Raw genomic sequence first — 24,956 nt, forward strand, 5'->3', positions numbered from 1 at the left:
AATACAATGAAGCAGATGCTTTCTATCGAAATGGCTGATCCTTTTGGACCACAAATTTCTGTTCACTGATTCCAGAAATGCACCTCATAGACTCATACTCAAAACTGAATATGATTCTATTTTCCAGTTTTGATTTTTGTACAAGATGACAGATTATAGCATTGAGATTAGAGCTGTGTCACGTGATTTGCATTGATCTTCAGCAGAGACGAACTATGCTAACGTTCCGTGAAACAGAGCCCTTAGCGTGCCTACACAATTTGTTTTGTTTCGATCTGAGAGTCTGAAAGCCTATCGGCTCCGTCCATTGTACCTATCCGTTGAGACTGGAAGTGGAAAAGTGTAGTCCAATTTGAAGTAGCAGATTCCCCATTCGCCTCTATTTACATTTTCTACGTCCAACACTCTCTTTGCTGTTGTCTATTTGTTTGCATTCTACTGTTTGTAAATCTAATTTATTATATTGCATAGGCCATAAGCTGATTTTTTATTTTGTTGTTAAATATGTACCAAATGGAAAACAAAGCTCCAACAAGTTGTCTATAAATAAAAGCGCGTGTTACAGCTTTACTTTCAGAAATTTTATATTGGTAATTTTCAAGTTCTGTGCACTAGGTGGTTTAGTCAACAAATTCGTACCAATGAAATCCGCCTTGCAAAGAGAGTACTGTACTCTCGCACTAAAGGCAATCCAATTATATCAGAGAGACTGCCGGGTCGTGAAGCTAACCACACCCCTCCATCTAGTGCTGAGGTAAAGAATACGTGGATCTGTATATTCCACTCCCCATACGTCTTCATGGTGTAGTGCTTAGTTGAACATAGGGACAGCTTTATATTGCCTCGTCAGAGTGTCTTCGCTTTATTGACTTTGTGAGAAGAACTGATTAACTCCCTGGAGCTGAGTCTGCTTTGAGAAGCCACCATTTGTTCAGTTACGCAAGGATTTTCCGAGATAATAAAAATTCATTGTTTTTTGCATCTTCATTCTTCACTGCCTTCATTTCTGAAATAAAAAGCTTGTGTTATTAGTAGTAGTAGTAGTAGTAAGAGTAGTAATAATGAAACAGAATGTTATATTTCATAGTTAAGGAAATAGGATCAGATGAAAATAATTTCTTTGTTCCATTCATGTTTCTATCTGTTCTCTCCTTTCGGCACTGCAGTGAATTAAGTTACATCTTGACACTGCAGATAATATTGTTATATTTTAGCGTCCTGTTACACTGATTCATGTCCATGGTTTATGCTGAACGTCTTACAGTGTATAAACTTTTTCACCTTATTCTTCACTTCCACACTACATGTTTCAGCACTAATGTGCCAGGAAGAATCTTGAAAAGTTTTATTATTTAGAATTCATCGTCCTATATGACGAATACAGATTTTAGTCATTTTAGAATGAAGACATCATGGCATGCAGTACAATAGTTTAACGTGAATAAAGACACCTGAGGATGACACATTAGTGCTGAAACATGTAGTGTGGAAGTGAAGAATAAGGTGAAAAAGTGTATACACTGTAAGACGGTGAGCATAAACCATGCACATGCAGATAATACGAGTATATTCTCGAATGCAGCGCTGCTACCTGTGCAAGTACGTGAAAACTACTACTGCATGACACGCACACAGTCATTATATATATATATTATATAATATATATAAAATAAAATAATGAAAATTAGGCATAGAAAAATCTACGTCGTATATAAACATGTTGTAACGTGGATGGACACAGCATAGCTAGGTAAATGACTGCGAAACACCTTGCGACCAAATACACGCAAGGCAACAATGAGAGTACGGCTTTTTCTATGAAGTCAGAGCCGGAACCGTTGCTATGCAATCAGTTGGTAAACACGTTCCAACAATACAGGCTGTTTTCTCCATGGTCAGTGCGGAGGCTATATAACGACAGTTACAGACAGAACAGATGCCAGATGGGATTTGCGAGTCGTAAGAGGGGACGAAAAGAGAAGTCTCAAATCTGAGACAGTAAAATATGATCACGAGTCTCAAGGGACTCGGACCCAAGAAAGACTGCCCTGGCAAGGGCCAGCAGCATATACAAAGACACACCCGTCCTCTCGTCAGAGAGGGCGACTCACAAAATCAAGACCGTAACCGTCAAACAGTAATAAATATCTGGTCGCAAGCCCCAGATGGGGCTCGAAACCAAGACTTACTGACTGACTGACCGTCAGTCGCAATGTGACTTTGACTTTGAACAGATGCCGATATTTGGAGAGTATTCATCAGTACTTGGGAGTTTTCGAGAGTGTTTTAGTGTTTAAGTGACAGTGAAAGACTTCTCTGTGGAAGATAACCACGGAAATTTCGTCGTGAGAAGAATAATATGTAGTGATTGTGAATTGTGTAATTCAGCAAGAGTGTCATAAGTAATTGTAGTTACGACCTGTAAGTGATTAATAAAACCAATTACCAATACGAACGGCGTCCTCAGTAGCCAAACACATTACAATATACAGTATATCCTAATAAAATAAGGAACAAATTATGTGTCCGTTTTTTTTTTCAGAATTCGGAATGGTATATGAGTACTGGGCCGCTCACGGTAGCCGTGCGGTCTAAGGCATGTACTGTCTTCGCTCTCTTGGAAACCGGGATCGTGGGTTCGAAACCCACTCAGGGCATGGATGTTTAGTTTGTGTGTGTGCGTTTTTCTGTGTTTGTGTTCAGGTAGAGGCCTTGTGACGAGTTGATCACTAACCCAAGGAGTCCTACCAAATGTGTAAGATCTAGAAAAATCGAAGTGAACGGAGAAGTTCATGGAGGTAGGCCTAGGCCCACTGGGGCAGTAGTGCCAAGGAAAAAGAAATATGAATACTGAGAAGCTTGTAAGCGGACAGGTTGAAACATTTTATGCAGCAATATAAGATGAGTTTTATTCTGTCCTGAATTTAATTTAGAGACCAGCTGAATAAACGTTAGTGAAGGCTAACGTGCGTCGCAGCCTTTAATCTGTTTCATTTTGCTTTTCGAGACAACGTCATGACTCGAACTGCGAGTTTTAATTAACACACGCTACATGGACACTGGAAGCGAGAGTCCATTTCGTAGTAAGTAATCCTTTTGTTGCCTTTTATATAAAGTTACCCCAAGCGTGTTATACGGAAAAGAGTGTACAACGAAATGTAGAATAGCTATATTTTAATAAAAAATAGATGATACCTTACATCAGAAGGGTCGATCAGTTTGGGGATTAGGTGCGGTAATAACTCATACAAAATGGAAATAGCTTATCTTTGTTTTACCCCAAGAAAAGAGAAATATATATGAGGATATTTGTGGTTACACTGGCTCCTGGTAGGTCCTGATTATAGTATTTAAAGTTACAGTAAAATACTTCCATATTTCACAACAAAAGAAATTATTATCGTCAGATGAATTAAATCATCTATTTAAGGGAATTCTTGTTACGCCCACGAATTCGCATGTTTCAATATAGCAGACCTAATCATGACATAGCTGCGCCACAAATGACATAAAGCCATGGAAATTGAATTTGTGTATTTCAGCTCACTTCTAATTATAAAGAGAAATGAGCTGTACTACACAGATAAAAAAATTATTACTAATAGTTTACTTGTAATTCACCACATAGAATCGCTTCTATAGTTAATGCAGCATCTTTGAGCAATCAGTGTACTTCGTTTGTTTTCAGATTTAGCCTTCAATGGAGGCGTTTAGACTGCACGCAAGACAAATATGTGGGATATGTTGCATACAAACCCGGCGAAACTCATCCTTACCATCAGTCTGGGCATGCCTTTTCTTCGGCCGTGAGATGGAAGAATGCAATGAAAATACAAAGTTCGATGCTTAAAATCGAATGCACAATGTTTTCTTGCACTGCTGTGCTATTGGGAAGCCCTGTCTATCGGACCCTATACTGAGAGAGGTTGAGTAGGCCGACATTCCCACGTGCAGTGTCTCTAAGGTCGGCTTGAATGTTATGTTCTGGTGTTAATTTACGGCCAGGTTCCTCTAGTGTATTTTTCCTCAGGTTTATTTTCTGAGATTTGTAAACAACTTCTCGTTTCTCCTAAGTCTGTACCATATTCCACCCTTACATTACCCTTACTACCTTACATACCAAGAGAAGAAAAGAGAGAAGAGAGAAGAGAGAGGAGAGAAGAAAGAGAAGAAAGAGAGGAGGGGAGAGGAGAGGAGAGGAGAGGAGAGGCTAAGGCATGTTGAAAATGCTCAGTAATTTAATCTTCGCTGTCCTTTCATTTCTGCACATTTATTTAGCCGAAATATGTTTTTCGGTACTTTTTCTCTATCACCCTAAATTTGTCTTAGTTTTTCGCAGCCTATATCTAAATTCTAAATGTTTAACTTCGGCAGTGTACGCCGAAACGTTGAAACAGCTGCAGCATATGCTGAGACGAAATCCAAAGATAACCACCCTCAGTGTGTTCATCGAGTACCGGGAGGAATTCAGTCTTTATCACGCCCGTATAAGATAAGAGTTCAAGTTGCAGTCTGTATAAGTTGTGATCTTAACATTCTCAGGCAGAAGGTGGGAAGAACAAGAATCTAAACCGACTGAAGAGCAAATATAGAGCAAATTAAATTTTTTCTTAACTTCATTGAGAATGCAATTTTAATTCAACACAGTCGATCGCAAATAGTTTAGATAAATCACATTTTTATAGAATTTATTAGTGATCTTTATTTTTCGCTCTGTGATGACATCATAACATGTGCCAAGTGATTTGATGGTTTCGAGCGGAGGGGAATATGCAATTTGTGTCGCGCCATACGTGTTAACATCACATTTCATTTTGTGTTTGAATAATTAATAAGGTGTAATCAAAGCAGGCCCTTGTTGCCAAATCAACCGAAACACATAATATCAAGCTTAAACGTGCCGCAAAGCAAGACGTTTTAGAATCATTCATTTCCGAAAGGCACCCTTTATTTTCTTCCCGTTTCAATTTTCGGAAACAGTCACTTTTACATAAATTTTTAAAAAGAGACAGAAAAATTATGCCTTAGAAATAGTAACTCTATCATGGTTCTAATTCTGATATTGTGTTAATATTATTATTATTACCAAAATAATGTACTTCTGATATTTCATAAATTTGAAAGGAGAACAATTTTTTCACAACCTTAAATGTATAAATGGATTTGAAGAAAGGCGTCTCCAAAACATTAACTAATTAATGCAATGAGTAGGTGTGCTATAATTTAGTCATTTTCGTGAATATTTTTCTTCCTGGTGGAAGGGGGAAACTGTGGCCACAATTATGAATTATGCATATGTGTGTGTGTATGTTGTGTGTGTGTAGGTTAGAGGGGTAGCAGTGTCTCCTCACCCTCTTACCTCTGATATCGGTATCAAGATGAATTTGGATTTTGAAGATGTGATATGGATTGGACGGACTAACATGGGGCTGTGTTTCAGTTGCAGACTTTTGTGATGACAGTGCTGCATTTTCGGGTTCCACAACACGGGATTTCTTGATCAACTAAGTAACTACAACTACTCAAGGAAAACCCAGTTCCACGAGTTTCAGTTGTGTAGTTACGTCTATTAAAGTTTGAGGTGTTGGCTCTTTGTCTATTTTCCGTATTTTGTAAAGAAGAGGTGGCTTGTAGAACCCCCGTATCCGTAGCAATAATTTCTCTGACAAGTTTCTACATAACTCACAACTCCTCATTAAATTTGTACAGACGTAACGTCACTAGATGCCGGTCACGGTAGCTGAGTGGTCTAAGGCATGTACTGTCTTCGCTCGCTCGGAAGCCGGGATCGTGTGTTCGAATCCCACTCAGAGCATGGATGTTTTTGTGCGTTTTTCTGTGTTTCTGTACATGTAGAGGCCTTGCGACGAGCTGATCACCCGCCCAAGGAGTCCTACCGTCTGTGTAAGAACTAGTAAACCGAAGTGAAACGGAGAGTTTCATGGAGGTAGGCCTAGGCCTAAATGTGGGCTGTAGTGCCAATAAAAAAAAGTCACTAGATAACACCTCACCTTTGAACATCCAATTTCCCAAAATAATTAAAACGAACAAGTTTTCCATTAAAATTTATGGCAAATATAGTGGATTGTGAGGACCCTAGGTGTCATATCTGACAAGTGTGACTTAGTCAGCCTTAATACTAAGGACCATGTTGCACAGAAATGCATAATTGCATTCTCTAGTTACTGACTTACATTTTTGCTGGCCTCAGTATACAGATTTAAGCATCTGAGGAAAAGTAAGTGCCGATTACAGAAACGCCTGGCTAAGGCATGAAATGTCTCCGCTCACTCGAACACTGGGACCATGTGTTCAAATCCCACTGAAGACATGGATATTTGTCTGTTTTCTCTGTGTTTGTGTAGTCTTGTACAGGCAGAGGCCTCGAGGCAAGACTGATCTCTGGTCCGTCAGATTAATGTTGAATGGGAAGAGGCGAGAGGGCCTAATCCGTCAAGAATAAGAGTAGGAGGAGGAGGAGGAAGAAGAAGAAATTAAGTGTCATAACTATTGCTTCTATGTTCGCAGGAGGAGCCAAGCTACTGGGACAACTTCCTGAGGAAGACGGTGCGAACTCTGGTGTAAGAAGCGACTACTGACGTCATAATGGCTGCAGCGACGGCGGCCGAAGCAGCGGCAGCAGCTGCAAGGGCCAAGAAATTGAACCTGGAAAAGGCCACGAACTTCATGAGGCAGTATCGCGACCCTCAGAGCCGGGAACTCAAGAAATTGTCTGCCAACCAGTTTATGGAGGTCTGGAGCCACTACGACAAGGATGGTGAGTACGTTTAGGCAGATAACTTGTTTCCTGAATGGACCACAAATAAACACAACAAAATTCATATCCCATTGGACCTAATTCTGTTGAAAGTAAAGATATGGTGGCATGTAGATCCGTTGATAGGCAACGACCTCGAAACAAGTAACTAGCCAACGACCTTTACTAGGCAGCGGTCAGTAAGCAGCAACAGACGAACATTGTTTTCTGTGTTCTCCGTGCCTAGATATTATAGCACGAGAGTTGGTAAGAGTCAGTTGAGTTGAGCGAGTTTTTTGGTGAGTGACTGAATCAGTCGGTCAGTGAGTTAGTCAGGGAACAGCTGCGGTTCAGTCGTTGTGAGCTGTTGCTGTTAGTAGCTGGTACCTGAGGCCGGGAACAGTTCGGGAACCCAGAGGAAGAAGAACGTCCGCCGTTGGAAGCTGCTACCAAGCAACGGCAGTGAAGACGTGACTGTGGACACCAGTGTGTGTGTGTGTGTGTGTGTGTGTGTGTGTCAGTGAACTGTAAAGTATAGTCACACACTGTATCAAAGAGTCCAATAAATCCGGTCATCAATAAAATACCCGTCTATAGTCACACTCCATAAAATCGTGACAATATTAATAATAGACTGTTAGGTAATCTCTGATACATTTTACTTCACGCAGTGCTTTGTTCATACGCTGAACGGGTTAATGGGGTCTGACTTTTCGCTCGAAATGAATCCATACACGTATAAGATTGTTTATTTGAAATTTCTTAGAGAGATCTTTATGAATTTATGGAACGCGAATTCAAATTTAGTCTATATCTGTTCTCTATATATCTAATTTACATAACGACCTTTCAGCTTTCTCCCAAATGAGTATTCGTACAAAATATGTAAAAGGTAAAAGGTAAAGGTAAAATTGTCTATGTGCTTAACTAATTAACCATTACGCCATGAAGGCGTATGGGGTAGTGGATGTATAGGTCCGTAGTCTCTTCATCTTGGCACTAGCTGGAGGTAAGTGGTCAGCTTCGCACCTTGGCCGCTTTAATCCCTGAGAAATACCCTCCCCAACCATTGGATAGGAGGTCGCGAGGACCCCAGAGCCGGTCTGGATGATTGGAAAAGTGAAAATTCTTGACCCTACCGGGACTCGAAATCCGATCAGCCCGTAGCCAGTCGCTGTACCGACTGAGCTATCGCGGCTCCACAAAAGAAGATGTAGGAGGCAAAATGTGAATGTTATTAAGAACTTAAGATTTCTTTGATTACAATAATCACTCCTATGTAGTGCAATGTCTACAGAACTGATTACCTTCTTCAGAGATAAATTTATATGTGTAATAAATGGAAACCAAGTCTAACAGATGAGTATGAATATGAGGCGTGAGCCACAGAAACCGGCCCTCGTACTGCGACCTTCAATGATCTATTGTGGTTCCCCTTTGGATTTTTTTTCCTTGGCACTACATCCCCAGTGGGCCTAGGCCTACCTCCATGAACTTCCCCGTTCACTTCGGTTTACTAGATCTTACACATTCGGTAGGACTCCTTGGGCGGGTGATCAGCTCGTCGCAAGGCCTCTACCTGTACACAAACACAGAAAAACGCACACACACACACAAACTAAACATCCATGCCTTGAGTGGGATTCGAACCCACGACCCCGGTTTCCAAGCGAGCAAAGACAGTACATGCCTTAGACCGCTCGTCTACCGTGACCGGCCCCCTTTGGATTAACCCTTTGTTATTCCTACACTGCGATTGAAATGTAGGACTTTATTTATGGTTGTGTCATAAAAGTCACTTGGTTCCATGAAGAATTGACCCAGGTGGCGATATCTTAGGTAACCTATACGCTCACAATCACATAAGATGTGTGTGGCTGATTCAGCTCATTGTAGGCACCTTTCAAAAGTTGGGCCGTCTGTTAGCCCCAGTTAAATTTAATAGATATTGCGAAAGCTCAAATTGCACGTATGGAGAATACATTCTGAATGTTCTGTGAAGTATGTCGCTAATCATTGTACCCAAATGGATAAGTAACTATGTGAGTCAGTTGCTGAAGAACGGAGACTCCTGGTGCGTCCGTAGTCATGTAGTCTAATATAAACTGGAAGGCCACAAAATGTGGGAATATCACGAGATGTATGTCCTTCCGCAGTTCAAAACCTCTGATTCTGTTTGTCTGAGGAATTTAGCCGCAACCTCTCAGTTGTATCCCCCCATCCAGCTCACTGAAGCACGGAGTTGGACATGCCTATGGAATCTCGTGGTTACTCCTGCCATGTCTGCAATCCCGCTGTACAGTATTTTGCCAGTGGTGAACTTTGTCTTTACATTGCTATAATCCAGCCCCGGTTGGAACTACAGTTTCGCAGAGTAACATGTCGTTTGATAAACAGAATTGAGAGGATTGTGAGAAGGAAATTATTTTAAAATTTTCTTTAACATAACAACATTTTAAATATATTCCGATCTTAGTTTCGGAAGAACTTTTCATCAATTAGAACGACTTCATTTTAGCGTCTTACATTACACCTCAAAGAATCATAGTCCTCTATATCTTGCGTCCCTCAGGTCATTATGACCCGCGATAGTAAAAACGAAATATTAGTTTCCTAAGAAGTGTATGTTTACGATTATTAATACTTTAATAGAATATTATATTAATCATCAACAAAAATCATTGGTAAAACTATATGTGTGTGTGTGGGGGGGGGGCTGAGTTGCATTCATATCAACTGCAGCAGCTATCTGCGCCTAAGATCTTAGAGCCCTTACCAATTCATGGTAACGTTATATTACTAAGTAATAAAAACCTTGCATTTATTTTGTATAATTATGATTACACTACAGCACTAATGAACAGTTTGTGCTTGTGATGCAGGAAATCTCTTATATGGCTGAATTTTGTGTGAGGGATTTAATTATTAGTTTCTAGTTCCAAACCGCCGACCATAAGTTCTACCAGTGGGGCCTGTCCCGCCGGTTGTGAAACACTGTTTAGTAGACTTTTGTTACGAGGAAGACAGTGAGTAGTAACTGGCAAGTTCTAATTAGTTCTTATCTGGCGTGTTCTTAGCATACAGCAAGGCAGGATCATTTAGCCTGTATGATACAATAATGGGAATATGCAGCATCAAATAGCCACTTGGTAAAACCAAGAAATATAAAGAAGTGCCAGTAAACCCAATCGTCAAATCCAGAACCCACTGTTACTACACAGATACTGGGTTTTCGTACTTTGTCCATCGTCCGGATTCTAAATAACTAAGAAAAAACACAACGTTTAGGAAACTGGATCTGTTTCCGTCCTCAGGTGAGGGAAGACACTTACTCTGTTGAGTCCCTTAGAAAGAGCTAGCCTCAATCACTGGAAAGATTCAGTTTCCGAAAAGTTTTGTTTTTTATTATTTATTTAGAATCCGGACGATGGATAAGGTCCGAAAACCCAGTATCTCTGCGTGTTATATACCATCGTCAGAACCCTACAGTATCTACCGTTATTATAATCACGCAGACTCCAAATACGTGACAGTATATACAAAACTGGCATAGACAGTGTCCATCCGGCCCTCTGTAGCACATTCTTATGAACATCTTATTCTATCACAACGGTCATCCTGCGATTTTGGATATACCTCTTAATTTAACTTTATGAATATACTGTTAATATTTTGTACATATCTTTCGTTGGGACACGCGGTGGCATAGTTGATCGAGGCACTATGCTATAAGCTGGAAGGTCGCGGGTTCAAATCCAGATGAGGTGGATTTTCTCTATTTATCTAATTTTTCCAGCTCCTGGGTTCGACTCGGCTTCTAACAGAAATGAAAATCAGTAGTTTTCCTGCGGGGTAAAGGGCGGCAGGCGCGTAAGGCTGACAACCTTACCGCCATCTCTGAGCCGATTGTCTACAAAATGTAGGAGCCTCAACCTCTCACAACCATATGGGCTTTCACAGCCTGTTACAAGTGAAACGTTACCTTACCTTTGCATATATTTCTTTTACTTTATGTGTCGCTATCTGACGTTTAATTACTGCAATGTTTCAAATATAGGGTTACACATGTCAATAGACTCTTATGTGTCATTGACGTGCAATCTGTTTTCATTCATTTTGTATGTATGTCATTTTTCTAGTATGTTAAGATATTTTTTCTTTTTCCTCTCTTTTTAAGACTTTCATTGTGTCAGCTACACTCCCATATGCGTTTGCTATGTTTAATGATCCGAATGTCCTTAGTTACGATTGTTATTCCTGATTGCCTGTATGTGCTCTTTATATCTAGTCTGAAACATTCGGCCGTCTGTCCTATGTGCTTCAGTGGGAAATCCATACATCTCATTTGGAATACACCACGTTTTTGTACCCATCCATTTGCGGGCTGAGTTTTACTATGTTTTGTATTCTGTTCCTTGGTCGGAAGGCACTGCACAACAGTTTCCTCAACTATAATTTTAAACTTCTTATGATGACCATTTTGGTCGAAACACGTAGTGAAAAACTTTTAAAATTTAAAAGTTATGTGATGTGTAAAACTTTTAAAGTGAATAACTTTCAGTAAGTTTCATAGAAGGACGTGTTGCACGTGAGACGTTGAAACCAGCAACAGTTGATACTATAGTATGACCGATAAATTTGTATAAATTATGCTGTACATGTACTTCCAGTGTACCGTGTTGCTACTGGTTCCCTCTAGCTTCCAGCTGTCGACATGAGAAACCTCATGTAATATCAAGGTAATGCCAGTGAGGATAAAGGTAAAAGGAGAAGTTGTCCCTCTGTTTAACCGGTTAAGCGCTACGCCATGGAGACTTATGGGGGAGTGGATGTACACGTAGATCCACATTTTCTTGACCTTGGCACTAGTTGGAGGTGAATGGTCAGCTTCACGCTTCGGCCTAACCCCCTGAAGGAGCCCCAGATACCCATTGTATAAGAAACTGGGTGTACCCCAGAGCCAGTCTGGACGATTGGAGAAGTAAAAGTTTTTATCCTACCAGGACTCGGATTCCAGCTCCTAGGTCGTCCAGCGTATAGCCAGTCGCTATACTTACTACGCTATCCCAACTCCTACTGGATGAGGAATTGGTTCAATTATCGATATAGGCATGTTGTAATGAAGATAGTCACTCAGATCTGTGGCAGATGGTGAGGAAGCAAGTGTTGTTACAGAAAACAGGAATAGCAGATAGGAGAACGGTCCACGTCAGGGCCACAATATTACTTTTGTCACGAGAAGTAAGTGGAATTGAGAAGAGACAGTCTTTTGGGGGGCCACAGGATTGCTTTTGTCACGAGAAGTAAGTAGAATTGAGAAGAGACAGCCTTTTGGGGGCCACAGGATTGCTCTTGTCACGAGAAGCAAATGGAATTTAGAAGAGACAGCCTTTTGGGGGGCCACAGGATTGCTCTTGTCACGAGAAGTAAATGGAATTGAGAAGAGGCAGCCATTTTAGGGGCCACAGAATTGCTTTCGTCACGAGAAGTAAATGGAATTGAGAAGAGACAGCCTTTTTGGGGGCCACAGTATTTCCTTTCCATCAGAGGAGGAAGAGAGGGATTGAGAGAAATGCCAACTTTCTTTCTCGACAGAAAACTTTACTGTGGCCCAGAAAATTGTCTTTTTCCAATCTACTGCACCCACTGTTCCAGACTGAACTCCATTTCCTTAGCCCTTCCCTGACAAACTTCCTTATAATCTGGCTACATAACCAACTGAATTCCACACCCAATGCCAATGATTGTTACACAGTAGTAATAAAAATGTACTTGAGAACAGAACGTAAATGTAGGAAGTATTTTGTTGGTCACAATATTATACTAAGTGGGAGATGTAAGCCTCTAAAATAGCGGGTTGCGGAATGGTGGATTTGGGTTCTTCTGACTTCACGGGTATTGATTTTTATCTTATGAATAGTGTCCATACCGTCTATGGGCCCCACTAAGCCTCCTCCCCGGTGGGAACCGAAAGAATTTCCATGTGGTGGGCGCCGCCCGGATCACGAAGCTGAAACTCAGCTCCGTCTATTATAGAGGTTAAAAATGCGTCAAGTTTTACGACTTTACTTCCACATTCCTTCATGGAACAGCGCCTTGGCACAAGCGTCAACTTTGTTGCAATAATTATTACTTTTAATTATATTTTTCTCAGCATATCTTTAAAGCAGTATTGTGAAGAAGCCTAGTACACACTAGCATACATAAGATTAAGGGGAAAACTAGAAGAGAAATGCAAATAAATTTAATAAAACAGTCTGCTGACAGTTCAACGCTGATATATGGACGCGAGACGAGGGTATGAAGGAGCAAAAACAGAGACAAAACACAACACGCTGAAATTAAAATTTTAAGCGTGGTTGAGTTCTCAGCACAAAGTCAGAAAATGAGAACAAATAACACAGGCGTATATTTACTGTAAGGGGAACTATTACTATAAAGAATTGGTTGGAAAATCTGTGAACAAGGGATACCAAAGAGTGTAGGTAATAACACATAGCAATACCACTCGTAATCTTAAGTTCGTTGAAATTTCAAGTGGAAATAGTTGCAGTTATCAATATTATAGATTATTTGGCCACAATGCAGTTATTTCTCTGTAATTCACTCCTATACATTATGGACTTGGAGGGAAAACTCGAAATTACGGTTTTATTGCATGCGCAAGCGATTACCTTGAAAATTTCTCGAATGACAGTTACATTCATGTTAACTTTATGCAGCAGCATTATGCGCAAAGCGATGGTGCTGTATAAGGACACGCTGTGAATCTAGTTTACTTCAGCTTGCATAGCTGGACTCTTAAATATCGACTCAGCATAGATGCATCTTCTTCTTCCATACCACTTCTAAGTCACCACTAATTCAACACTATGTAACCTATTATTATTATTATTATTAGAAGGGGTGGGTTTCCCCATGCACTTAGACCAGTTATTGGTCCATAGTGCGTCCCCCTTTAATTTCTACTGTCGCCATACCCTACCGGTACTGGTGCGTGCTATCAGCCCCATTCAGCCAACAAGCTCGTCTGTCGGTACCTGATATTTCCCCCATCTACCAGAGGAATTAGAAACTACTTGGGCGGGAAATTGTTGCCTAATTTTGCTGAGGTCTTCTAGAGACATGAGGATCTTTTACGTGCAGTAAATCTACGACACGGGACCCACGGCTTAAAGTCCCTCCCGGAGGACTTGTTCCCTGAATTTTTGCGCCCTTAAAAATTGCCGGGTTTGAACCCGCGTACCTTGAGTCATGAGGTGGAACCTTACCCCTAGACTACTTTCTAACAAAATCCTTAGGGCCTACTACCTTGTTCAGAAGAGCTCAGTGAAACCAGTCTATACCCTCTTTCCTTGTTCCTTCAAGGGGCAAAATAACTTTAAGTAACCTTCGAGACACACAGAATACTTACGTGTATGAGTGACCTGCTTTTACACTACAGTCTGTCATTTTTATTATATCATTTGTGCTTGTGCTTTTACTAGGATTACTTAGACTTTTATTATGCTTGTCTGCATGTCATTTATTTTAGAGCCGAACAGCGTCATTTACAGATAAGGATTGATGGAAGGAGGCAACCATGTTCCAACACGACCTTCATCTGCATTGCAACTCCGAAAACTCCCACTTAAGATTGTCTGTCTGGGAAGCCAATCTTAGGCTTCCAGATAATGAAGCAGAAATTTGGGGCTCAGTCGTCATTAGTAAGTTACTGTAATAAATTAGAATGAACTGAAGTTGCATTAGCAGCGCGTATTAAGTTCGCATTTGTCTAGAGGGACTGCTACAGTGTTGAGAGGCATTGCAATTAAGGAGTCAAATCGAATTGCTATTGAGGCGAAACTAAATATATGTATATTTTTGTATAGTATCTTAAAGAAACAATTAAACTTACTGATATGAAAGGCGGCGCCATAGCTCAAGCGGTTAGTCGCTGGCTTTCCACCGCGGCGGCCTGGGTTCGATCCCGGGGTCTGGTCAAGTGGGATTTCTGGTGGACAAGTGGGGCTAGGGTAGGTTTTCTCCGAGTACTTCGGTTTCCCCTGCCATAAATCATTCCACCAATTGCTCCACAATCACCCTCACCTATCATTTGGGGCTGGTACAATAGGCCAGAATTGGCCGCAGTACAAGGGACTTAGTCCCACCCCACTAGCAATAAAAAATGCTAGGCAGGACAAAATAGACTTGGCTTGGGAAAGAATTACTCATGAGACGGAGCCTGGATCCTGGTTAAGTTCTTTCGAAACAATATAAACGCCTCAGTTTAAATTGTTCCAGAAGAACGGATGCACCCAAATGCCTCTTTCCCTGGTATTGCATTTAAGCATCCTGTTGCATTAATACATCATTTATTTCACATATATTTCCGTCTTAAATACAACTTATTATATAGTCACCCTTCTTCCACATTACATGGTTCCGTTTTACACGGCCATCATCAGGTGTCTTCTGTCTTGCTAAAATTATTCTACTGTATGTCAAAATTTCGTATCGCGTGTGAACGCGATACTTCCTGATTAAAATAATTGATCTTAATTAAAGCAAATTAATTAACATCACAATATTTTCCTAATGATCGTCGTCCTCTCTTCTCACGCCGTCTCAACCGGTCTCAACTGCCACCATATTGTGACAGGATCAGTATTATTATCTTCCATCGCAGAAGGTTCTAAGGGCAAGTGCACGAAATAAAGAAATACAATTATGCATTACGCCGGACGAACATACACACTTAAGATGAAGTGCGCAACTAATCAAGCATAAGTTTACTGAGTGTGCGTCTGCTAATCTGAAAACCAGTTTCCTGCTTGAAATCGGCGACTTTTCTCGGAAGTTGCTGTTGCGTTCCGTTTGCCAGTTTCCTTGGTGTGTCTCCGCCCTGACTGTTTCATAATTCGCGATTGCCTCTGGTGTGTAAATATATTTTTTTAATGTTAAGCTGATATCTCCCTCCAATGTCAGTAGGTCAAATTACATATATTTTCTCTTATCTACGTAAATGCGCGGTTAAATGATGCTTTACGTGCTTCGGAATCATTTTTGCTGTTGAATTATCAGTTAGGCCTCTGTTATGCGCATGCGCAGTCTCTTATAAATTCAATAAAGTTTCATTCGAGTTTTTTATCGAGTACAGACACTCGACAGATATTCAACCAAAATGTAAGAGCTGAATGGCTCTTGATGAATAATGCGGACTCCATCGAAATTTGGTAAAGACAGGACTTCTCATTTTTTTTAATTTTTGTACCGGTATTCAAAGAAGTGGAGTTATCGGTTCAGGAAGAAACGTCTAAGTTTGAATGGAAAATCTTCCATTACGCCTTTTCGCTTCACGCTTTGTTTTTTGAAGGACAGGACACTGGGGTAAATACGGATATATCTTTTGTAAAATAATACCAGTAAAAACTATATGCTTATATGAAATGGAAACAAAGTTATAAATTAATCCTAATATTCCGATTCAACATTTCGCCCCACCAGAATTTTGGATCACGTCACAGTTGAGCCAGACTTTCATATTTTCTTCTTATCATTTCTACCACTTATAATAATACAGGAGTATGACGTTTTATCAGCGAATAAATTTTATTCTCATTTTAAATAATGTCATTATTTCAAATTACGCATTAAGTTGTGTGCACTTAATGCGAGTGTACCACGTTGCCCTTTCACGGGATTACATGTTTTGGCACAAATAAGCCACTGTCAAATCCACCTACCGAATATACAGTTATTTCATAATTAATGTGATTTGCGTTAAAGTTAAAGTCCGTGTCTATTACTTTGGTTCCTGATGTATTTTAGCGTCCTGTTGCACTGAATTTCATCCATGATAAGTGTGTAATGGCCGTCTTGTAGTGCACTCAATTTCATATGTCGCTTCTTACTACATGTTTCGGCAACATAGTGCCATCTTCAGGTTCCTTATTTACGCTAAGCTATTACATTGTTTGCCATCTTGTGTCTTTCATAAAATTATTTAGAAAGTACATTATTCGTCAACTATAATAAAATTTGTATATACTAAAACTTGTTAAGATTATTCATCTATATGTCTAAATTCAAATTCGCATATAGCATGGTTCGTCCTCTACGGGAGTCGTTTCTATTTGTGCTGTGTCTGTGATGTGTCCTTCCTTTTGGCTGCGAGCGTTAGTTCCTGCAGTAAACACAACAGAATTGGATCTGTTTGTATACTGTCTTAGCCCAACGGAATGAAACCAGTTGTCTTCAGATGGATCGTGCCATAGCTCACGCGGTTAGTCAACGGCTTCCCACCGCGTCGGCTCGGGTTCGAGCCGAAGTCAAATCATATGGGACTGTGGCACTTGGGCAGGTTTTCTCCAAATACTTCAGTTTCCCCTCCCAATTTTCATTCTACCAAATGCTCCACATTCATCATTTATCAACCTTGGCTGGCACAATAGGCCAGTTAGTGACCAACGTACCAAGTGGACTCAGTCTCATCCCACTCCATGAAACTAAATTAGATTCAGGTGGTACGGCGTTCATACGTTTTGCTCAGATGGAACGAGGTATACAAAAATAAATGTACGAGTATTTAAACTTCTTTTCTCTAATTTTTGTGGTGAATATACCCGATTTAATAAAAAAGACTTATTTCATATATGTTGTCGAAGGATGCCAACTTTAGCGGATAGAGGGCGTCGCGTTGTCAGCACAACGAATCCATACATCCGTTAATTTCAGTTTTCTAGACCAGAGTCGCCATTTCCTTGAAATAGCTCCTCAATCATTCTCACGAGGCTAAGTGGACCCCGTTCCAGACCCACCACTTCTCAGAAATTCTGGTAGCACCGAGAATCGAACCCAGACCTCTAGATCTGTAGCCAGGAACTCTGACTACTGGACCACAGAGGTAGCTTCGCCGACAAACGGCGGTCGCTCGGTCGGTATAGTTCGCTTGCGGACTAAAACAACTGAGTTTTTTTTTGTCGAAGAATGGTGAAAAGTTGTGTTGTTCAATACAGGAATAAAAATGAAATTATACAACTTAAAGGATCACAATAACATCCTTAGTAAGCAGAAATCGTATGAATATTTCATAATTTCTGTTCGATAGGCGATTATTATGCCAAACCTAACCGAAGGATATCATTGGCTGAACTGGAGGAATTTTGTGAATTTCTGAGGTGGATGTGAGCAGAACAGAGAGCTTATTGGTACTGCGCAAAACCATACAAACCTTTCTCTGATTTCCAAGGTTATAAAATATGTCGAACTTCGTGATCGTTAAATATATTTAGAGAAATTTATAGCTGTTGAAAATCTGGACGAAACTTTGTCTTGTTCATTACACAAAAATGTCGGAACTGGGTCCTCAAGATAGACGAGAACACAGGGTTATGTTGTAGAGACGAACTGGACACTTTCATAAACTTTCTGGCTGGAAGAATGGAATTCCGTTTCTAACAAGGACAGAAGTAAAGAAATTAAATATTAAAATAGATGTATCATTAAAGGCGGAGATGACCCTGTCCTTAATTCATTAATTAATTAACCATCACGCCATTAAAAATTATGGGCGGATGGGGTTTAGATCTCGACAACTAATGGAGGTGAGTGGTCAGCTTCAGGCTCCATCCGTGTTATTCCAAGGGGAGAGCTGCCAGTATCCCTTGTGCAGTTCCAAAATTCTCTCCACCCACCTCCAACTGTCCATCCGTCCACATATTAAATGCATATACACAGTTCTACTTAGTCACAAGTGAAACTTGCCTACACTCAGCAAGTAATGCATCTACCTTGTATTTTGGACCTATACATCTCGAATATCAGTCGAGTATCTGTCGTGTTTTTATGGTTCTTCTCAACCCTTCTGGACATTTACTGGGACAATACCTGAGGATAGTTCACGAACTTAGCAGTCTCAGCCCCGTCCAGTGATCGTCCACTTGTCAGATAATTTACAGCGTCGCCATCGCACAGCTTCAAGTCAGTCGATAATTTAATGCCTAAGTGCATTTCAGGAGATCTTCCCGTGTATGCTGAAGACCACTCACTTGATAACAACTGTATACTCCAGAATCAAATTAGAAAATACTCGTATTTATTGCATTCAGTTCAGGCCCTGCCATTATTTTTTCCTTGGCACTACTGCCCCAGTGGGCCTGGGCCTACCTCCATGAACTTCTCCTTTCACTTCGGTTTTTCTAGATCTTACACATTTGGTAGGACTCCTTGGGCAGGTGATCAGCTCGTCGCAAGGCCTCTACCTGTACACAAACACAGAAAAACGCACACACATAAATTAAACATCCATGCCCTGAGTGGGATTCGAACCCACGATCCCGGTTTCCAAGCGAGCGAAGACAGTACATGCCTTAAACCGCTCGGCTACCGTGACCGACCCTGCCATTGTTACCAAACCATATACAGGGAATGTATTTTGCTTCTTCTGTACAGTTTTCGAAACATGTCTGCTCAACCTTGTTTACATACAATTACAGTGTCTGCTCTTTTACTCTGAGAGGAGGAAATTTTGGTTCAGGATAGCCGGGCTGGAGCCCTAGACCTATCGAGCACGTAATCTTAATGCTAAAGACTTGAACAAGATTTGCATATTGTTTTCATTAGACAGCTAAATGCAGTGCCATTCTATTATGATGCGTACACACTCCATGCATCCCCTTTCAGAATCTCCAGTATCACAACCACATTGTCATGCACCTTCTCCGGGGAGGGCGCTGTTCTTTGTGGCCGTCTTTGTAGTAATTGAAGCCCGGAAGGAAACAAGACGGTGGGTGTCCATTGTCGCGCAGAGAGGGAGAGAACTCAATTAGTATAGTTAGTGTAGCCACATGTCTCATGTAAATTGAATGGGAAAACATATTTTTTACATTATTCTTTAGGGAAACACCTTAAAAAGAGGCCATTAGTAAGACTGTCCTTAAGACTGGAGGATAGGTTACCATTAAAGTGGATGTTAAATAAATAGGTATGGAGAATATTAGTTTGATTGAACCAGCTTAGCATTGTGCGTTTCCTGTGTTGATCCCCCGGTTTCTGTTTTTAGAGAACTGATTATACAGCGCGCGGCAAAAGGAAAAAAGTTATGCAAGTGTTAAATGAATGGTTCTGGATATTTTGTAATAGTTTGTGTTAAATTCATTGTTTAACGAAGCTGTCAGTATGGAGACTTTGTGGAGTCGAGGATTTGAATGTATAGAGAGTCCCTGTAAACTTGCCTATAAAATATTTAATTCGGCAGTTTCAATAACTAGAAAAATATTTGCAATTCTGAGTTTCAAAAGTAGACATTTTATTTATAATTTATATATAATTTCATCGAGCTCGAGGGTGAACAGGAACCCGCTTTCTTGATTTACGGCTTCTCCACGCATTCTCCAACGCTCGATGGCTGATCTGATGTCACCTCTCGATACGAGAGGCCACATGCTACTTCTCTACTGCAGCCAAATTCTCACTTTGGTTCCTCGGTCGAGGATTTTTCTACTCTGAACATGGAACCAATAAATTTCTCCGAAACGTCGGTTCGCACAAAATCTACATGGCGCCACATCCCAGAAGACGGCATTCTTCTTGGTCGCTGTCGTGAAAACCTCAAATCTTACATTCTAGTTCTTCGTAGAACCTGTCCTTTTCATCATCAATTTTATCCTCTGTTGGAGCATGATCATTCAGAACGATGACATCACACCAGCGACCTCTTAGTATTATGTATGACATCCTATCATTAACAAACTCTACCCTCTTAACTGCTGATATGATTCTCTTATTTACGAATAAACCTATAAATAATTCATGATTTTCATTCCCCTTTCCATACATATTCGCCTGCTGGTTTGGTGCCATCTCCGCTCCATCTGACCTCCTAAACTCCCGCCAAAGCTAACTTATATTTTAAGATTTCTTACGCCACTGCCCTGAGCGAACCTGCCCTATATAAACTTCGAACATTCCAAGTACCAAATCTCATATCCATTTTCTTTCCCTTGGGTCGTTTATCCAATGAATCCGTCCAGGTCCGAGGCTTCTTGTGGTCTTTCGTAACAAGCTTATTTTTTAGGATTACGACTTGTTAGCCCCACACTCAAAACCCCAAACTGGAGGACTAAGCCTTTTCGGCTGTCAGCGACTGCTTATTCAATATATTCGCAGCTACCGTCCATACCTGGAGGTCATCTGCTCCATCCGCAACCTGAGAACGTGCCATGCCGAGGCGACAAGAGAATTTACAAGGCTTGGAAAAGCGAAATCAAGAGTCAGTTCCCCTTTATATCAGCATATTAGTGAGTTCTGATGTTTTTCGGATGTATGGGAAATCTACTGCCGCACATCTTTCTCAAATCATATCACATTAAACTGATTGCAATTATATTTTCGTTGATTTCGGCTTACAAGATCGGCCAGGTATTTCAGGCTATAATTGACGAGTCTTCAGGTTAACGTTCCTCTTCAAGACATTCTAAATTTTCCACTTTTGCCACAGATCTGCGCAGAGTAACTATGTCCTCAGACTTACCATTTGTAAATAAATAATCCCGAAGTGAGGACTGTCCCTCTGAATCATGCTCACGCAGATCTTTCGGAGGAGTCACACAGGCAAAAGTAAAGCTATATCCCTGTCACAAGCCTTGAAGACCCATAGGCTTGTGAGACGTCGAGGTTCCTGCATTTTGTAGACAATTGGCTCACAGATGGTGGTAAGATTGTCAGCCTTACGTTCCGGCCGCCATTTATCCCCCAGGAAGATTCCTGGTACTCATTTCTGTTAGATGCTGAATCGACCCCAGGGCCATAGTGCGGCTGGAACGGTTAGGTCAATTGAAAAAATCCACCTCATAACCGCGACTTTCCTGCTTGTAGCATAGTAGTCATCTGTAAGGAAATCCCGTGTGCCAAGGACAATGACGAATGATTGGGCACAGTTCGAGTACCGTGCGAGAAATAATTGTGTTTGAGTCCGCAGGGGAAGAAGCCGGCGCAACTGGAAGAAAGGTTGTAAATATTGTTTGATTCTGAAAAGCGATCAAAAGCTATAAGAGAAATAGTTTCTTGTCACTCCAGAATGTGAACGGTGTGAATCACTCAAAATAACTCGTGTTTCCAGGGGAGCAAAGCAGATTCTGTGGCCATACGTATGTCTGAAATTTGAAAACGCGTTTTTGCTAGTTTCAGATGCTTCACAGTATACATGAAAAGACAGCAGAAGGACTTTCAGTGATGTACCCTTAACTGACACATGATACGTGCTTTGAGCAGCGTCTGTGAAACTATTCATATGCTGTATACGATTGTAGACAAGTTAGTGTACAGAAGGCAGAAAATCTTCTTAAAGTAGCTATCTAGAATATAACTCTGTCAAAACAAAGCTCCAGGCACACCGTTCGTACCAACTCTAGAAGTTACACGTTGGGGAACTTCGTTGGATGTCATTGTATATTATGCGGAAAACTTTGAAATCTTTCGTTTTGTGTAAATGAATTTGACAGAGAAAATGCTTTATCTAATGCAATATTGCAAGAAATGCATAGTGACGAAATTAATGTAAGGTACTGGATACTGAGTTGGCCAACATTAATGAAATCTAGATTTTCTGTCAGTAACTAAATTGAAAAATATTAAAAATTTGTTGTCAGTAATAATGAAATAAACCAATCACATCCAAAATAAGATCAACAATCTCAAGGACTCGGACGTTGACTCAATAAAAAGAAATACCGTTCTACCTTGTGAGAAGGAAGAGCTTAAATTTATGTGCAAGATTTCATATGCGGTAGAAGGGAAAGACCAGGTTGATTCCTAGAACCTGAAACAGTCGTGCTAGTGACGTAGTGTGTTACATGTATGCAAGACTAGTATCACTTTATGGGGAATGTACATTTTCTCAACATACATTTCTCTTCCTTGATGAAGCATATTTACGTTACACAACTCCTGTAGTTCAGAGCAACAATACCACACTTTCTGTCTGAGATACTTACTACCTTGGCGAACACATTGCGTAATGATAGATGCTGTTGAAGTCTTATATCGCTTTTTTTTACTTAATCCTCTCCCTAATTATTGATTGTCGTTTTCACAATCAAATTTATTTATTGCTCTTGCATACGGATATTTACTGTTCATTTCTGCCCCAGAACTTTAACTCCGTAGTCTTAGTCCGCAAGCGAACTATACCGACCGAGCGACCGCCGCTTGACGGCGAGTGCCAACTTTAGCGGATAGAGGGTGTAGCGTGGTAGCTCAACGAATCCCCACTGTCGTTAATTTCGGTTTTCTAGACCGAAACCGCTAATTTTCTATTCAAGTAGTTCCTCAATTATCCTCACGAGGCTGAGCGGACCTAGTTCCAGACCCACTACTTCTCATAAAATCTGGTAGCTCCGGGAATCGAACCCGGGACCTCTGGATTTGTAGCCAGGAACTCTGGCCACTAGGCCACACAGGCGGTTTGCCACAATACTTTAACACAAGCTAAATAGGAATAAATGGGAAATTACCTGCAACAAATGAACTTCAAGACCACAGGGAAATGCATATTTACAAAGAACCTACCTTTGAGTCCATATTTTCTTTCTTGTGTATGTTAATTCACAGAACTCCGAACTGTGATGAATCTTCGAGAATCTCTCCTATTACACGTATAATTTACCTGAATCATTAATAATTTTGCTTTTGTCCGCTACGATATTTGTGCTTTCATTTTTTTTTTTACGATTCCAAGCGTCTAGATTAGGGAGCATTTTATGATGCTATAGTAACAACAATACGTTGATAAATCCCTCATTGACACTTGTTTGTTCTGAACCATTTTCACTATTATTTATGCCTTCCTGGAAGTGCATTGATAGGAGCGCGAACAGATACATCTTCCCTAGTCCCGTGTAAAATGTTGATGTCTCGGTGTCAGACTACAGAGGGAAATTAACACAACGTACACTACTACAGCATCTGTCTCATGTTCTGAATGTATGCCTGCCGTTCTTTCCACATTCCTTAGGGAACACATGGCACAGTTTTTGCAGCTTTAGGAGAAATTCCAAGGCATTTTCGCAAGAACTTGGTGAAACATAAGACTGATTTGTGTTACTTGCTTCCCTATGAATGGAGGAGGAATTGATTTGAATAATTAACACTTTAATAGTTTCAAAGTTAGTCCGAAATTTAAGACTGTGTATGTTTCCAATACCTAAATCTGTACTCAAGATAAAGAATTTTCTCTGTTATCATGTTTTCTAACACCAACACAAAATCATTATTTTGTGTAGACTTGTGAATTGTATACTCATATAACCAGCCATAGTACAGCCACGAAACTTCATGATTTTATCTGCAAGGGGTATATAGTCGCCATCTTTAAACAGTTTCGATTGTCTGCAGATCCGTTAAACTCATTTGAACAGAGGTTTGTAAATACTCTGATGGAATCTCATTCATGGTTTTACAGCAATATTCGCCTTCCTTGGACAAAGAATGTGTTGATTGAAGCTTAAAAAATAATTAAAAATATAAACAGCAGCTTTGTTGGAGGTTGGGAAGCAAGTTATTCTAAAAGTATGCACAATGATAACAAAGTGCACCTCGGCAATGGAATTCAAGGGAAACAGTAATATACAGACAGCTGATAGATCTTTCTGCGAGTAAAATTCAGTGAAGTTCAAGTATGTGGGAAAGATAGTAACAAATAAAAAATTCTTTTCAAAAAAAATGTAGAGAACTTGCGGTATTCTGCCACTCAGTTCAAAACCTTTAGCCTCCCTTCTGCTATTTAGAAATATAAATGTTTATAGTGCAAAGAATTTTAATTTGGCCTGCTGTTTTGTACTGAAATGAAATTTGTTCTCTTGCCGCTAGGCAAGAGCGGATACTGACGTTGCTTGTAAACAATGTAACAGGGGACAGGAGAATATTTCATAAAGAGTTGCGTCGTAATGGAAAATATGATTGGATAATTTTATTAAGGATTAGATGGACGGAGCATATAGCGAGCACGAGGAAATGAGAAATGCAAACACAATTTAGTTAAAAACTCTGTAGGGTAGAGAAACTTTGGAAGCGCTAAGCACAGATGAGAGAATATAAAAATTACTATGAAAGAACTGTGTTGTGATGACGTGGACTGTATATTCTGATTCATGATAGAAGCTAGTGAAAGTTCTATGTGATTAAGAAATAACTTATAGGATCTAATAATAGATAGGGATAT

The 24,956-nt window shown here is 40.3% G+C and overlaps 1 protein-coding gene across 4 annotated transcripts in view; it reads left to right on the top strand.

The window, feature by feature from the left end:
• Window positions 1–24,956, top strand: part of LOC111861212 (calbindin-32) — a 380,162-nt gene that overhangs the window by 206,891 nt on the left and 148,315 nt on the right. For all 4 annotated transcript variants that reach the window (XM_023845604.2, XM_023845602.2, XM_023845601.2 and 1 more), the window contains exon 2: window positions 6,529–6,778. In XM_023845604.2, the coding sequence (XP_023701372.1) occupies window positions 6,607–6,778 (172 nt within the window). In that variant the 5' untranslated portion in view covers window positions 6,529–6,606. The remainder of the gene's footprint in view (window positions 1–6,528; window positions 6,779–24,956) is intronic.

This window comes from Cryptotermes secundus, unplaced genomic scaffold, assembly GCF_002891405.2.
Source record: "Cryptotermes secundus unplaced genomic scaffold, Csec_1.0 scaffold1799, whole genome shotgun sequence".
Lineage (NCBI taxonomy): Eukaryota > Metazoa > Arthropoda > Insecta > Blattodea > Kalotermitidae > Cryptotermes > Cryptotermes secundus.